This window comes from Perna viridis, chromosome 3 (assembly GCF_037379345.1).
Source record: "Perna viridis isolate PV_CMFRI_1.1 ecotype Kerala chromosome 3, ASM3737934v1, whole genome shotgun sequence".
Classification (NCBI taxonomy): domain Eukaryota; kingdom Metazoa; phylum Mollusca; class Bivalvia; order Mytilida; family Mytilidae; genus Perna; species Perna viridis.
The window spans coordinates 8,684,258-8,699,750 of record NC_142447.1 but is presented as its reverse complement, the minus strand read 5'-3'; the positions used below and the strand labels follow the sequence as shown (position 1 = coordinate 8,699,750).

Genomic DNA, 15,493 nt, shown 5'->3' with positions numbered 1-15,493 from the left:
GTAGCTCCAACAGACCATTGAAATGTTTTTGAGTTATCAGGAGTTGGTGAAATTGAATTTCATAGATTTTCATATTTTTGTTGGTTGCTGATCGGTGGTGGACTTGATCATTAAAAATTGCTTACTGTTCCTACTAAGTTTGTTATTTCTTTGATATTTATCATTCGCTTCTGGAAGGTTATGTTGATTTGTGGACATTGAAAATGCCGTGTTTACTTTTAAAAAGAACATTTAGGTTTCAAGTTTCTTAGTCAATAATTTGTTTTCATCTATAATTTTCTTTGATGCTTTCACTATGCCGACTTTGGAATGTTCTGGAACTTAAATCAGTACTATGCTATATTTAAATTACCTAACTAATGATGACTTAAATATTACCCAAGTTGACAAAATGGCTGATGAGTTCAGGTTAGTAAGGGTTATTCTCTAAGATTTATTATTGGACGGACCAACTAGTCAGTTCTAGTGTTTGTGAAAGAGTTCATGCGAGTCAAATTTCGACTGTATTAGATCAGGAAAAAAATCAAACTATGTTAAATTGATATAGAATTTGCTGTTTGTACACACCAAAGATCATAAATATGACATAAGCTATTGATTCATTACTTATTTACAAAGATATTATCAGTATTAAGAAATTTATAAGTATAATGATCAGGTGACAAACTGTAAATTTCGTGGACTTTAAAATTAAATGTGACTGGCTTTTTTTCTTTCTTTTTTTTTAAGTGGTTGGTTAGCCCGATATTAGAAGGGCACCACGCCCTTCTACCCTCGTAACTTGACCCAAAACTTCCTTTGTGTTTTTTTTTTAGAGAGTTGATGCCTATTCACTTAAAAAAAATCATTATTGAGTTATAAAAACTCCTGTCTAGCCTGTATAATAATGTGGAGATAATGCTTATGTTAATAGACCTTTGGAAGATGAGTAGTAAGAGCTGGAAATAATTGCTTTTAGACCATATGTTGTTTGTATTTTTAATTTAAATGATTGTTGAAAAATAGATCTACTTAAAAAGTGATTAACTTATCTATGAGCAGAGCATATTCTTATATAACAGTTGCCAACTTGGTTGGTTTTTTTTTCTGTTTTCAGTTACCCAAATGATAAAAGATCTGGCATGAAAATGGGTATGAGAGGACAAGGTGAGTAAATCTATGAACAATTAGAATTAAAGGGAAAATATTAATGATGAAATCTGGTACAATACTAGTTAACTATGAATGTATTCAAATTATTTTTTATCTTTTTTTATCCTTTTTCATGAAGACATTTTTGTTCCCCACTGCAGTTTGTCCACATGTTGTTCAATAACTCAGGAATTCTTTTAGAATTTTTATGTCTTCAACAGTGGTTTGTTAGCCTGATATTAGAAGGGCACTATACCCTTCTACCCTTTTAACTTGACCCAAAACGTCCTTTTGTATTTTCATGTTTCAATATCATTTTGTTAATTAGAAGAGGTGTAAATTTGACAAAAAGTGCTAATTGCTGTCAAAACAGGTAAAGGTAAGCTTTTATGACCGAAAACCAATCGGCTCTTTCGGGTTGTTCTGTGATGATTGACTGGTAGAAAATGGTTCCTGTGTGGATCTATCACAATTTTATGGACAACCAATCAGATAACAATGATTAATTTTTACTGCACAATTGATTAGACAAATACTGTCTTTTTAACAGATCTAAATTGTGTGGAAACAGGTTTGTAAACAGTTATAAAATTACACGTTATATCAAATTGTCAGTTACCTCACTTACAATTTTCATTTTCTTATTACAGTATATATGCCAGAAGTTATGTTTGCAATAGTTCTAGAAAATACTATTCCTTTAAATTAATGATGATCTTGGAAATTTAATAGCAGCAGTCTTGATCATTTATTACATTTCTTAAAAGTAATCAAGGGAACCTAGATTCTAGCAGAAATCAAAAGAATGTAATCCAAGGACAAAGACCGGACTTGGAAACAGACAAACACAACAAAGAACATAAAATAACTAAGATAATACATACAAAGTAACAAAAGTAATTTAGCAACTCAGACTCCAGTAAAAACTGAGAGCATGGACCAGGTGCACCAGTAGGATAAGTGTCCCCTGCTTTTCTTGAAACACCTGCCAAGTTGCTCATAAAAAGTCAAGTCCAGGTAGACGAAAGAGGAAAGGAAAACTATGACATGTTGAACAAATCAGTTTTCATGGTACAGGTGGATACATCGTAACAATCCAGGATTTGATGATGACGACCATAAAACTTCTGTAGTGATGACTTCAGTCTATTAGCAACAGAACTCGGTTCCAGAAATTCTATGTGTAAGAAGTCTAGTGTGATACAAAAGTCTGCGTAGTTACGACAAGTTCTGGCGTAATGTATGAGTTCAGATGAGAAAACTCCATATGCAGGTGCTGAAGGGATGTTGCCAGATGAAAGCAAAATTCATGATACTGAATGAAAATCAACACGTTTGTTGTATAGGTTGGTCAACAGTTTCCCTTGACCATCGATCTCTAAGTTTAGGTCATGGTACGAGGCTGACTTCACAGTGTCTGTAGTATTCTTTATCTCTAGTTCTTTGTGGCCATTGCGATGCATCAAATCCCCAAAACTAGGATTGTTTATGATAATATGTCATCTATGTAGTGGAAACTGAGATTAACAGATATAGCTAAACGATTTCCTTTTTGGATTAGGTCAGCAAGTAGAGAAACACAATTTGTTTCCATTGGAATGCTGATGGTTTGTTGAAAAATGCGTCCACCACACTGGACAAGTATGTTGTCCATCAAAAATTCTAGCATTTTGAAAACATCATCTTCGGTATATTTGGTAGATGATTTGAAATTATTTTTTACAAAGTATGAGGAATCTCTACCAAGAACTACATATTTGTATGTGGGTGTACTATCATTTTTGGAGTATAAATTGTTGAAAAATCATAGGCTTTAATGCTATTATATTCTGATAATAATCGTGAATTGAGAGTTTCCAGAAGATCTTTCAAATTTTTCAGGATCCGCATTGAATTAATACCACAAGTGTTGTGGTAGGACTGGAGAACCTCTTTGACAGCTGTGAGTATAGAAGTTTAAAGTTTTTAAAGAGATTTGGTGGGACATTTTGCAGATCCTGCTACGTAGTGTTGTTAGTATAGATTCTTCAGGAGTTAAGGAATCCAGTACATAGACGGTTAATTATAATCATTGTCTTTGGTAGAGAAACCAAAAGAGAATAGCCCAGATGTATGGTTTTCCTCCATCTCTTCTTTGGAGAGTGTAGTAACAGTATAGGTGTTGTCACCGTTTTTATTAGTCTTTGGTAGAGAGTTTATTGCCATCACTTGGTGTCCATCGTCTGAAACTACTTGACTTATTAGAACCAAACTTGGTATAAATGTTCCTTAGGGTATCCTGCATAGAACTGTTCTGGGGATTTTTGATTCATCAAAAAACATGGCTGCCATTACTAAAAATAGAACATAGGGGTCAGACAGTAGTTTTTCACATATACCTCCAAAACCGTTAGGTTTAGCTAAATTCTGACAGAATAAAAATGTTTAGCATGATGAGATCCATCTCTGGTTAAATTTTGGTTTTAATCTGTTAAGCCATGTTGGAGTTATTGCCCTTTTTTAGTGATTTAGCTAGCGCTCATCATTTTCGCCATTTACGAAATAATTTCATTAATGACAAAAATGTTTAAGATCGTTTTCGTCACTTATAATTTGAAAAGTGTATAAAAAAAAAATTCCATTCAAAAAGTATTTCAGATAAATTTTCATATTCTTAAATAGGAATGTTGTTAAAAACTGTCAGTCGAAAGTTACATAATTTCACCCGGCCTTACGTTCTGACAAGTTTATGACCCCAAGCTTGGTAATAACCTGGTCAACCAGGTGTGATGAAATACATTTTATTGTTGTTAATCTGGCATCCTTGATATGTGCTTCAATACTAATCCTTTAAAATGTGAACAATTCATCAATTGTTTGATCATTAGGACCACAAAAGATAATCCCAGGGTTCTCACTCAACTTCAGCTGGTCGTTTTTGACAGCTGAAAAAAGCCTCGAGTTGACTTGAGACATTTCTGCTTTTAAGTGCGTTTAAAATATAACATATATATCCTTATTTTAAGGATTAGTCGTGTTAAACGATTTTGATCTTTAATGGATACCAACCAATTTTACTCCCATATAAAAAAAAACCTTCATGAACCTCGCAACATATATATATAGCTATCTATTTTTAGAAATTTAAATGCACACAAAAACAATGTCTCCGATGTGTGACTGGTCATCTCATGAATTTCAATTACAGACAGTTAGGAAGTATTAATCAACGATAAATATTTATTTTACGTTTCTCTTTTCTCCTTGAAACGAAATCACAATGATTACGAATGTCTTCAATTCTACTCATGATCTGGGGACAAACATCACTAAAACATTACCACCCAGCTATAAGATATCATGCAGCAACTGCTTACTGAGTGCAACATTCCACAGTTGACTATGCCAATGTGGCCAACCTCCTTTCTATCTGTCTAGTTTGTGCGTTATCTTCTGGTGACTGAAAGGGGATTTAGTAGGTACTATATTTTAGGAACAAGCTCAAGGTTTTATCAATCAATCCTCTTCTAAAGATCTGTCTCTATCCTTCTGATTTGAGGAGTTTTAGGTTGAAGAGGGCTTTTGAGGTGTGGTGTTTGGCAAAGGACAGGAGGATTTTTCTTCTGTTAGTTGAGTGTCAGGTCATACCGTAATAGTAGCTTATGTCAAATAGTAGCTAATTTTAGACTGAATGCATCAAAACTTTGTCATGATGTAAAAAAAATTTCTATTTTACCATTTTTCTAATAGTAACTATTTTATTAAGTAACACACGTTTTCTTATAGAAAATATTAGTTATTTTGTTGTAATATTTATTGTTATGACTGTATCTGTAAACTTAAAATGAATGTATTAAGAGTGTTTGTGTCTTTAGTTTATAATACTAGTGACTATGTACAAAATTCTGCTGCCCATAATATGTCGTTAGTGCTCTACACAAAAGTGACTAAAGCCCTCAAAATCCTAGCTAAAACCGTGCGTTTTTCCACGATTTTTGCTATTTTTAATGTTATTTTTTTCAAATATCTTCTCCTCTGATACTACTTGACCAATTGGAACCAAACTTGGTATGAATTTTCGTTGGGGTATCATGCAGAGAACTGATTGTGGGGATTTTTGATCCATCGAAAAGCATGGCCGCCGTTACTAAAAATAGAACATAGGGGTCAGACAATAGTTTTTCGCATATGTCTCCAAAACAGTTAGGTTTAGTCCATTCTGAAAGGGATAAAAGTGTTCAGCATGATGAGATCTATCTGCGGTCAAATTTTCATTTTAATCTATTAAGCCATGTTGGAGTTGTTGTCCTTTTTCTCAGTTTTTTTGCTATTTTTAATGTTATTTCTATCAAAAATCTTCTCCTCTGAGACTATTTTACCAATTGAAACCTAACGCAGTATAAGTAAGTGTTCCTTGCGGTATCCTGCATAGATTTGTAGTGAGGTTTTTTTGATCCGTCGAAAAAAATATGGCCACTGTTACTAAAAATAGAAAATAGGGGTCAGGCAGTAGTTTTTTGCATATATCTCCAAAGTCGTTAAGTTTAGCCAAATTCTTTCAATAGCTGAAATGATCCTAATTTTTAGGACTACAAAAGTCTTCAGGCATAAAATTTGTCAGACGCCTTCTTATAAGAGTTATTGCCCTTGCCAGGGAAAATGACAGGTTTTTTTTTTTTATCTCACCTGGCCAAAGGCCATGTGAGCTATTGCCATCACTTGGCATCCGTCGTCGTCGTTAACAATTTTACAAAAACCTTTTCCTCTTACACTACTTGACCAATTGAAACCAAACTTGGTATGAATGTTCCTTGTGGTATACTGCATAGAACTGATGCGGGGATATTTGATTCGTCAAAAAACATGGCCACCGTTACTAAAAATAGAACATAAGGGTCAGACAGTAGTTTTTCACATATATCTCCAAAACCGTTAGGTTTATCCAAATTCTTTCAACAGCTGAAATGATCCATATTATTAGGACTACAAAAGTCCTCAGACTCCTTGTAAGAGTTATTGCCCTTGAAAGGGGATAAGATGACTTTTTAAAATAGTTTTCAGTCAATATCTTGAAAACTATGATAGATTAAATGAAACTTCAATTTACTGAAATAATCCTTATGATAAGTCCTATCAAAGTTTTCTTGATTCAAAATTGTTGGACAGTTCCTTGTTCAATTTATTGTCCTTGAAAGGCTAAATTCAACCAGGTGGGAAATTCAGGCTCCCGGGAGCCTCTTGTTGTTATTCCCCCCTCAACTTAATTTGCATTTTTCTAATTTCTTGAATGGTCATTGAACTGTTGTAGGAAGCAAAGTGATACCTGATCCTTCTTGTATGCCTGTACAAAAAAGAAGATCCAATCTTAGTGACAGGTTTAATGACGTTGAGGATGATGATTTTGATAGAATGTCATCAATTAGCAATACAAGTTATGGTAGAGGTCAGCCTCTCACAAGAGGTCCTCCTTTTGGAGATCAAATGAGAGGTAGAGGTATGGGACAAGGAATTTTTCATGATGGAAGGACATTTAGCCCTGACTACAATCAAGGCAACAGAGGATACAGACAAGGTGCTTTTCATGGTCCACCAAATAACTATGATGGTGGCTATGGAGGAGGATACAGACCACTAAGAGGATATGGACAAGGTTTTCCCAATGTCCAACAAGGTTATGGAAGAGGTTATGAAAAATTTCAACAAGATTATGGACAGGGTTATCAAAATTACCAGCAAGGTTATGGAAGGGGTTATCACAATTACCAACAAGGGTATGGACGTGGCAAGAATATGTATAAAAACTACATATATCCTAATGCTTCTGGAGATTTTCAGGGTTACAATGAATATGAGGATGGTTACGATTATAATGAAGGCTACGGCCATTCCCATGATCAGGGCTACCAGCAGCCAAGGCATTCATCACCTACCTATCAGGGATATAGACAAGGTGGGGGACAAGGAAGGCGTTTAGATTCTAGTATGAGGTCTTATCAAGGTTAGTATGCAGGGATGCAGTTGATTGACTTTTAAGAAATTATATCTTAGAATTAGAGGTGAGTGAAACCAGATAGATTTTTTATTGCTGGATGTGTATATAAGGTTTGAATAACACCCCCCCCCCCCAAAAAAAAAAAAAAAAAGGGAAAATGATGAGTTAAATATTGTAAATTCAGAAATTATTGTTATGTGGTTATTCTTGCAGATTATTAACCATTACTATTGGGGATTATTAGTTGAAAATACCATTTTGATTTATAGTGACAGAATTACAGTACATTGTTATTAATGCATATTTACATACAGTATATTGGTTTACTGAATGATTTAATCCTGACAATTGCTTAAATTTGTTTTATTTGTAATTCTTGATATTCCTGTAAATATTTCTGTTACTTAGCAGGATATTACTACTTTAGATTTCATTTTAACTTAATTAAGGACAATACTGTCCATCTGAGGCTTGTTTTATTACAAATTTTATCATTTTGTAGTTTACGAAGAAGGTTTATATTTTTAGGAAGCTCACATAAGACAGTAAAGCCAAGTAAAGTGGATCCTAGGCCATGTAATGTTTGCAGAAATATTGGTATGTTTAATTTATTGATATATCCATCATCTGAAGGATGTATGGTATATGGCAAGCACTCTGTCCTTCCATGTGTCTTATAATACCCCAAGAACACCTTTGTTTAGTACAACCTTAGAAAAGGGAATTGTTTTTTTGTTTTGTTTTTGTTTTTGTTGGACTTTTGCTTGTCAGCTCACCTGGCCGAAGGCCATGTGAGCTATTGCCATCACTTGGCCTCCGTTGTTGTTGTCATTAACAATTTTTCATATCTCTCCTCCTCTGACACTACTTGACCAATTGGAGCCAATTTGGTATGAATGTTTCTTGGGCTATCCTGCAAAGAATTGATATGGGGATTTTTGATCAGTTGAAACATGGCTGCCATTACTAAAAATGGAACATAGGGGTCAGACTAGTTTTTTTGCATATATCTCCAAAACTGTCTTGTCTAGCCAAATTCTTTCAATTACTGAAATGATCCTTATTAGAAGGCCTGTAAAGTCTCGAGGAATAAAAGTTATCTGACAACTCCTTGTAGGAGTTACTGCCCTTGAAAGGTGAAAAAATTCAGCCTATATCTTAAAAACTAATAGAAAGAAACTTTCAATTGCTGAAATGATTTTTATGATTAAACTTTAAATTTATTGTCCTTTGAAGGCAAAATTTAACCTGGTGAGCGATTCCTGTACTAGCTTAACTTCTAAAATTCCTGAATTGAACCAAGAAATAAAACTTCTTTCAACAGGTTCCTTCCAATGCAGTAAATGTAAAACTCCCTACTGTAGTGCAGATTGTCAAAAGAATGATTGGCCAGAGCATAAAGACTTATGTAAAAGTTTGAGGTACTGTATTTGATATTTCACATTTGTCGTCAAGTGTTTAAAAAGTAGTTTTACCATCTTCCTCTTTCTTCGTTGATGCCTGGAACCTCCCTACTTTTTCTATACACAAAAATAAAGTCCAAATGAAATTCCTTTTATAACATTCAATACATCTTTTATAACCTGTAAACATGTTTCAGGCAATTATTCAGCTTAATAATATTCTATTATTTCAGCAAAAAAATCAAAATCTAGTCTTCAAATAAACTGGAGATTTGAGGGACTCCTTTTTGATGTTTAGCAATATATTAGCATTAAGTGAATGAAGTTCTTGCATTAATGTGTCAAGAAGCATTAAATGTACTGAGCATGTTCGACCTTTTAAATTACGAATCAAAATCTGTATCCTGTTATCAATATTTTATGATTAATAAATAGGATGTGAAGATCAGTGATTTTAGCTAAGTTAAATTGGCTGAAAAATTCAAATTTATAATAAGTGTCCAATTGTGAAAATTTTACATTGATCAAAGGCAATTATTTGTTGAAATTAATTCTGATTGAGTATAATTAAGGTGTAGTATAACACTCTGTTGAAATAGTTGTGAATATAATTGCATATAAACTTTTGGACAGTTTTTTAAAAAAATTGAAAAAAAGGTGAAATAGAACAAAATTTGTAAGTGTGTGTGAAGTTGGATACTATTTAACTCTCCATTACAGTTTTTATTTCAGAAATCAGTATTGATTAACATTCAGTTTATACATATTAGGAAAAATTGTTCTAAATAATATGGGAAATGCAAATGTATGATAATAGTTTTATTTTACATGATGTAATTTTTTAAATTTTGTTTGTATTACAATTTTCTCAAGAATTAAAAAAACAGTACTAATCACACTTTAAGTTACTGCTTTTAAGGAAATTCTTCTCAGAAACTACTGGAAAGAATTTAATGAAAATTGATATGATTGTTCCTTAGGTATGAGTGTAAGGAATGTTTATCCAAGAAAAACATGCCTTTCCAAAAATTGAATGTTGCTTAAAAAGCCACGTGAATGATTCAGGCTCTTTAGAACCTTGGGTTTCTATTAAGAATTCCAAGTATGATTCTTAGAAGCTTATTTGATACATGCTTTTTTTTTCCACATTTTCATGTGAAATAAAGGGTGTGCAGGTTGTTTTCATACTCAACACATTTCATATTTTATGGTATATTGTGATAAAGTTTTAAGCTATGAATATCCTATTCATTTAAATCATCTGCTTTTGGCTTGTTTATTGTTGACTGATTATATGCTTTTTTTATTCCAGGGCCTCAAATGACTTTTCACATGCATTTGAGAACCAGTTTGAGATTTCTGTAGGAGATGAAATGGTCGAGGTAATGTTTGAAAACAATTTTACAAAATAAACTTACTAGAAGAAATCATCATGAAGTTGTCAATTTTTTAGAGATTAATTTAACCCCTTGCATTATCATGCTAGAACTGATTTACTTTAGGATACTGAAAACTATATGAATACTGATGATGAATATTACAATATAGCATCTAGAAATAAAAACCCATGGTATTTGTCTGCAGATATTTACTGTTGAATCAAAATAATAATGTGTCCTTTCTTTTTTTAGAAAATGAAAAACACAGTATCAAATGCAACTGGAGAGACAGTATCATGTCAGCAAAAGAAAAGTCCAAACTATCCACAAGGCAATCAACCAAGAAATAAACAGCCAAGTCCTAAATCCACAGATGGTTGTTTCAAAAGCATTGAAATTAATTCTTGCTAATAGTGTTTAAAGCTAAATTCCAGTTGACATTTTGTCAAAATTTTTGAAAATTTTAATTGGGATTTTTGGAAATGTCTTTTGTCTATAAAAATATATGTGTAAATCACTGATGTATATATTCTTCAAGTTCTATCAGATTCATTGCATTTTTATCTGGATCATCGATAATAGACAAATTTGTAGTATAATCTAATGAGGTCTCAGTTATTATTGTGAAAGAACATTTGAAAACTTAGTCATATTTAACTTATATTTACAACATTTGCTTAGCAGTTAGGTGTATGACTTGTGAAATTAAAATAAAGTACACGAAACTTTAAGGAATGTAATGTTATTTTATTATTTTTAAACTTTATATTTTTAAGTTTTTAAAAATCAAATCCAGCTTTGGTTACTGTTTATAAATACAGCCTTATCATGCCTATTTCATGAATTATTTTAAGCAGCTTGTCTAACATAGGAGTATCAATTTAGGTGGGCAAATAAAGAAACAACAACCTAGACCCAATACACAGCCTATTTCAAACTTTAAGAGTAATTATACCAGTCCACGACAACAGCAAAGTCCAAAGAAACAGTCTTTTGTCAGCCAAAGACCAAGTCAGAACCAAAGGAAGGAGAGCCCAAAAGCTGTTCTACCAGCACAAGAAATTCAGTACTCCCAGCTTCCTCTAAATACCGAAACACAAGTAAGGATGTATAGTAATCATCTTCCATTTACATGTATGTTGTGAATTCCTCCTTTTCAATGTGAGGAGTGTCTTGAGATGTCAGAGTTGCTGCATGTCACTTTGACTTGAGCTTCCATTTAAAAAAGTTCATATGAAAGGGTTCCTTAATGGTGGTGACATTGTAATTAATGTTGGAAACTTTCTTAAGTGTCAACTATTTAAGTGGAAATTTAAATATGGTTCTCCATTTTTCCCCCCAACACAGCACAATCATTTACACTTTTCTGTCGTAAAAACTTCCTGTTTTCATGTCTTAGTTATTATTCAATCAGAATTCCTCAGCCTTTCTAGTTATGCAAAATAAAAACCTTGAAGGCACTAGGCGAAATAATCTGTCCAGAATTTGAACCAATTCTAAAATGATTGTTCAACTGGTTGAAATTTTTACCATTACTTTTTTTCATAGTTCCTCGCTTCCTGCCAAAATTCTTGACAGAGTTATTGTCCTTTATTTCTAGTGATATCTAACCAAATAAATTTTATAGGGCCACCTACTTTTGAGATGTGAATGACTACAATTCTGGCAATTTTTTTCAAGAAAAAATTCTCAAAGCATACAAGCTTATTTTTTAGTGTATTGGAAATGGCCGAGTGGTTCTGATTGAGTTATTATTGTCATAATCAAGGAAGTTTAAGAGTCACTTTTATTTTGGTCAATTTGCTCTGACAAGTTGTGCAATAAAATGAATTATTTATATTTCAACACACTTTCCCCTGTTTCATGATTTTTTTCTAAGTAGTGGCATCTGTTGTAGAGAGTAGCTCAAAGACGTCTTATTTGTTTAGCTGATCTTGAACTTTAGATGTGCTCATATTTTCTGGATATTAGTGCCATTGTTGTATTTTGTATCTTCCATTGTTCAGGTATTGGTAGTAGCTGTCACATCACCAGACCACATAGCAGTTCAGCTGGCAGATGGTGTAATTGCTCGAGCTGGTTTAGAGTTGGCAGAAAGAATGAATACTGTAAGCATTATAAACATTCATTACTAGATTTCCAGTGAAAGATGTACACAACAGAGAAATAAGGAGTGACATGTCATCAGTAGGAGCTTATTGGTTGATATCTATATCTGTTACAAGCATGTAACATTTCTTTTGTCTTAATATCAACTTTGAATTCTGCAGTGATCTAAAAGTTAAGAAATTATCTGCATTCCACAAACTTTCCCATTACATAAGCCAATACGCAAAACTTACAAATAAGTCTTCCCTCTGGCTAAGTTTCCAATGCCAAGGGTAACAGGAAATGGCAATCCTGGAGCCTTTGGATCTTTTTTCTAAACTGCCTTAGTTTTCTATCAGGTGTACAGTAACACAACAGACGCAGTGAAGACTCCACAGACTGGACTAGTTTATGCTGTTCAGTTTAGTGAAGATAAAAACTGGTACAGAGCTCGAGTGGACAGTATTGATGTTACTACTGCTGATGTCACCTACATTGATTATGGCAATAAAGAGAAGGTGCCATTCCAAAGATTCCGAGAATTAAAACCTGATATGGTATCAATGAAGGCAATGGTATGTAAGCTATACCTTTAAAAGGTTTTGTTCTTAGTTTTTTTTTTATACAATTGCAAATTTTTTGTGGTCATATATTGGTATGATGCTGTCTTACATTGACACTTGGTTTTTGTGCATTAAATTGAGTATTAGCTGGTTGATTCATTAATTTTTATAACCCAGTTTTAATCCACAAAAGGAAGGTTGGTATTGATTTTGGACTTTCTGGCCTCTTTCGTTTTACAAAAAAAAGGTAAAAATAAGTGTCTTATTAAAACTCATGTAGAATGTTTGGTTTTTTTTTTCCATTTTAATGATTCTCTCTTTATTGCGTTTCTTTATTTAATTCTTGTAAACAAATGTATTAGCAGACTTCATGAGTTTTTGATCATTTTCAAGTCATAGGGGGTTAAAGTTGGGCAATGCCCCAAAAAATTGAACATTTTTATTTTTTGGTATGATTTTGACAAAAAAAAAAAAAAACCAATTTTATTGGATTCGTTTTTCACTCCGATTTCTCTTATGGTTTTCGAGTTATTAGTTGTCACAGGGGCCACACCTGAAAAATCTTTTTTATTTTTGGTCTGATTTAGAAAATTTTTAATTGAATTTCAAATTTTGTGCAATATAGTGTCCAAACCATTTGTTGTGTCAATAATAAATTGTAAGTCCTTATGCTTAAGTGTGTCAGAAACTTATATTATGTCCACACTCGTCCCAACTGTTAAGGGTTCAATCACTGTGGTCATATCATATCATGCTACACTTGGCAAAGCTTTTTATTTCCATTTATTTTTATTCCCAAGCTCCGAAGAAGTGGGGAAATACTGTTTTACTCTTGTGTTCGTGTTTCTTTTGGTAACATTTTTTTTCCATCACAGTTTCCTTAGTAACTACTCATCACAGCAGCTTTAACACATTCTTCTTGTTATTATGCTATATGGTTTGGTTCATTATGGAAAAATTTGACAACTTCCTGTTTACTGAGGAATCGTTCATTTTTCCATATATCATCATTGAAAGGAGGGATATCACTAGTTAGCCATCTCTCACGAAAGGTCTTGTTTTGTCTATATTTTTGTTTGTTGTAATGTCTATCCTAAGGTTAACAAGGTCGCAGCACTGTAATCCTGAAATAATATACTTTATTTTGAAATCAATAAAAAATACATGTATTTGCCATCTGGTTGTTTTTATCAGAATTGGGCATTAATATGGTGCTGTCCAGGGGTTTAATAGAAGCTAACTAATCAATTATAGGCTTTGTCCTCTGAAAGTTAAAATTTCATGTCTTTGCTTTAAAAAAATTAAATACATCAGCATATTAAGTTCAACAATAGAGGTTCATAAGCTGTTGTAATTGTAGGCAATAATATGTCAGCTAGCTGGAATTCTACCTAAAGAGAAGACTTGGTCACAGTCAGCCATAGTAAAAATGAATACTCTCCTTGTATCCTCAGCTGTTAATCAGATGTTATATCCTGTCACAGCAACAGCAGTATATGGGTATACATTCAAAATAAAAATCCTTGGGACAAATGAAAAAGATGTTGCAGAGACATTGGTGCAAGAAGGATTTGCTGTTAGACAAGACTCTTTGGCTTGTGGCCCAGTTATTTTACCAGAATCTAGGTAATGACCTTCAAAGTCTCAGAATTGTCTTGATGCCATGTTCTGGAATGGTCATTTAGCTTCAATTGTGAAGGAGCAAATCATTGGATTAGTACTATAATCACAAAATGTCTTTCATTAAACATTAAATCAGTAGGGTAAGGGGTGTGGACAATTTAGCTGCAATTTCTGGAATATAATCATAACGTACATGAATATAAATGTATTAGACAAATTAATGTTCTTTTTGGTCCAAATATTGTGAAAGTTCTTTGAACTGCTTAAAACTTTGGTATGACTGTATAAATTGATTGGTATTTCTAAGAAGAAAGTAATCAGAAAATAAGTATTCATGGATTGATGAAACAGGAAAACTAAAGACTTTTTAGTGAAAATGAATGATAGTGCTGGCAGAGTTAATAACATGTATGACTTAAAATTTTCTAAGGAATAGACATAAATTGGTACAAGAGAAAGCCTCATTTTAAATGATAGTTTTGTACCAGTTTCACAAAATTATAGTGATAATAGTTAGGTACATGAAAATATAAAGAATGGTTATTGTAGTTTAAATTACAACCCATTTATGACTACATTTCATCACTATACCTTTCTATCCTGCAGTACTGTGATAATGACAACAGATATACAAAAGCCCAGTAGTTTGGTGTCTGTAGGTGATACAATTACTGTCTTGGTGACAGAAAAACAGTCTCCTGTGTTGTTCTATGGACAGATGACTGAACATGATATTCCTCAGAAGTTTAGTGAACTGACCATACAGCTTGAGAAAGACATGGCTTCAAACACGAGTGCCTACAGGTAAGATGTGAAAGAAGGCTGTAATATGTCGCCAGTTTCAGAATTATGTAAATTAGTTTTATGCCAATGCCACAGATTGGCTATGGATTGTCATTCATTTGATCATTATTTAACAGTTTTCCTGGCTTCTTCTGAACACTTGAAGATGGTATAACCCTTCTGAACACTTGAAGATGGTATAACCCTCTGCAATATTTTTAACCAAACATTAGTGATGTGTCAACATATTTGATAGAATATAAATTTGAGATGTTGCTGAATTATTTTTCAAAAAACTAAATTCTATTTTCAATACTCAATAAAAGCATGGTAATTTGAACTAAATATACTAAACGTTTTATACTTCGTATTTTTGCCAACTTATGCTGTTTTGTAAGCTTCATGAAGTCATGCCTGATAATGACAGATTTTGAACTTGACAGTCAAAAGATGATTTTTTAAGGTGTAATGCAGATTTTGAACATGTTTTTAAAAATGTTTGATGAAAACCTATTTTTCAAGACCCCTTTATGCTACATGTACTTTCCAACA

General features: G+C 32.9%; 1 protein-coding gene across 3 annotated transcripts in view; it reads left to right on the top strand.

Moving 5' to 3' along the window:
- The window catches only part of LOC148620905 (tudor domain-containing 6-like), a 43,319-nt gene that overhangs the window by 14,809 nt on the left and 13,017 nt on the right, over window positions 1-15,493 (top strand). For 2 of the 3 annotated variants that reach the window (XM_088574770.1, XM_088574771.1), the window contains 11 exons: window positions 1,097-1,146; window positions 6,419-7,108; window positions 7,631-7,699; window positions 8,427-8,523; window positions 9,818-9,887; window positions 10,137-10,260; window positions 10,770-10,984; window positions 11,891-11,992; window positions 12,332-12,547; window positions 13,896-14,161; window positions 14,765-14,962. In XM_088574770.1, coding sequence (XP_088430896.1) covers window positions 1,097-1,146; window positions 6,419-7,108; window positions 7,631-7,699; window positions 8,427-8,523; window positions 9,818-9,887; window positions 10,137-10,260; window positions 10,770-10,984; window positions 11,891-11,992; window positions 12,332-12,547; window positions 13,896-14,161; window positions 14,765-14,962 — 2,097 coding nt within the window. The remainder of the gene's footprint in view (window positions 1-1,096; window positions 1,147-6,418; window positions 7,109-7,630; window positions 7,700-8,426; window positions 8,524-9,817; window positions 9,888-10,136; window positions 10,261-10,769; window positions 10,985-11,890; window positions 11,993-12,331; window positions 12,548-13,895; window positions 14,162-14,764; window positions 14,963-15,493) is intronic. The other variant, XM_088574773.1, reaches the window with a different exon arrangement.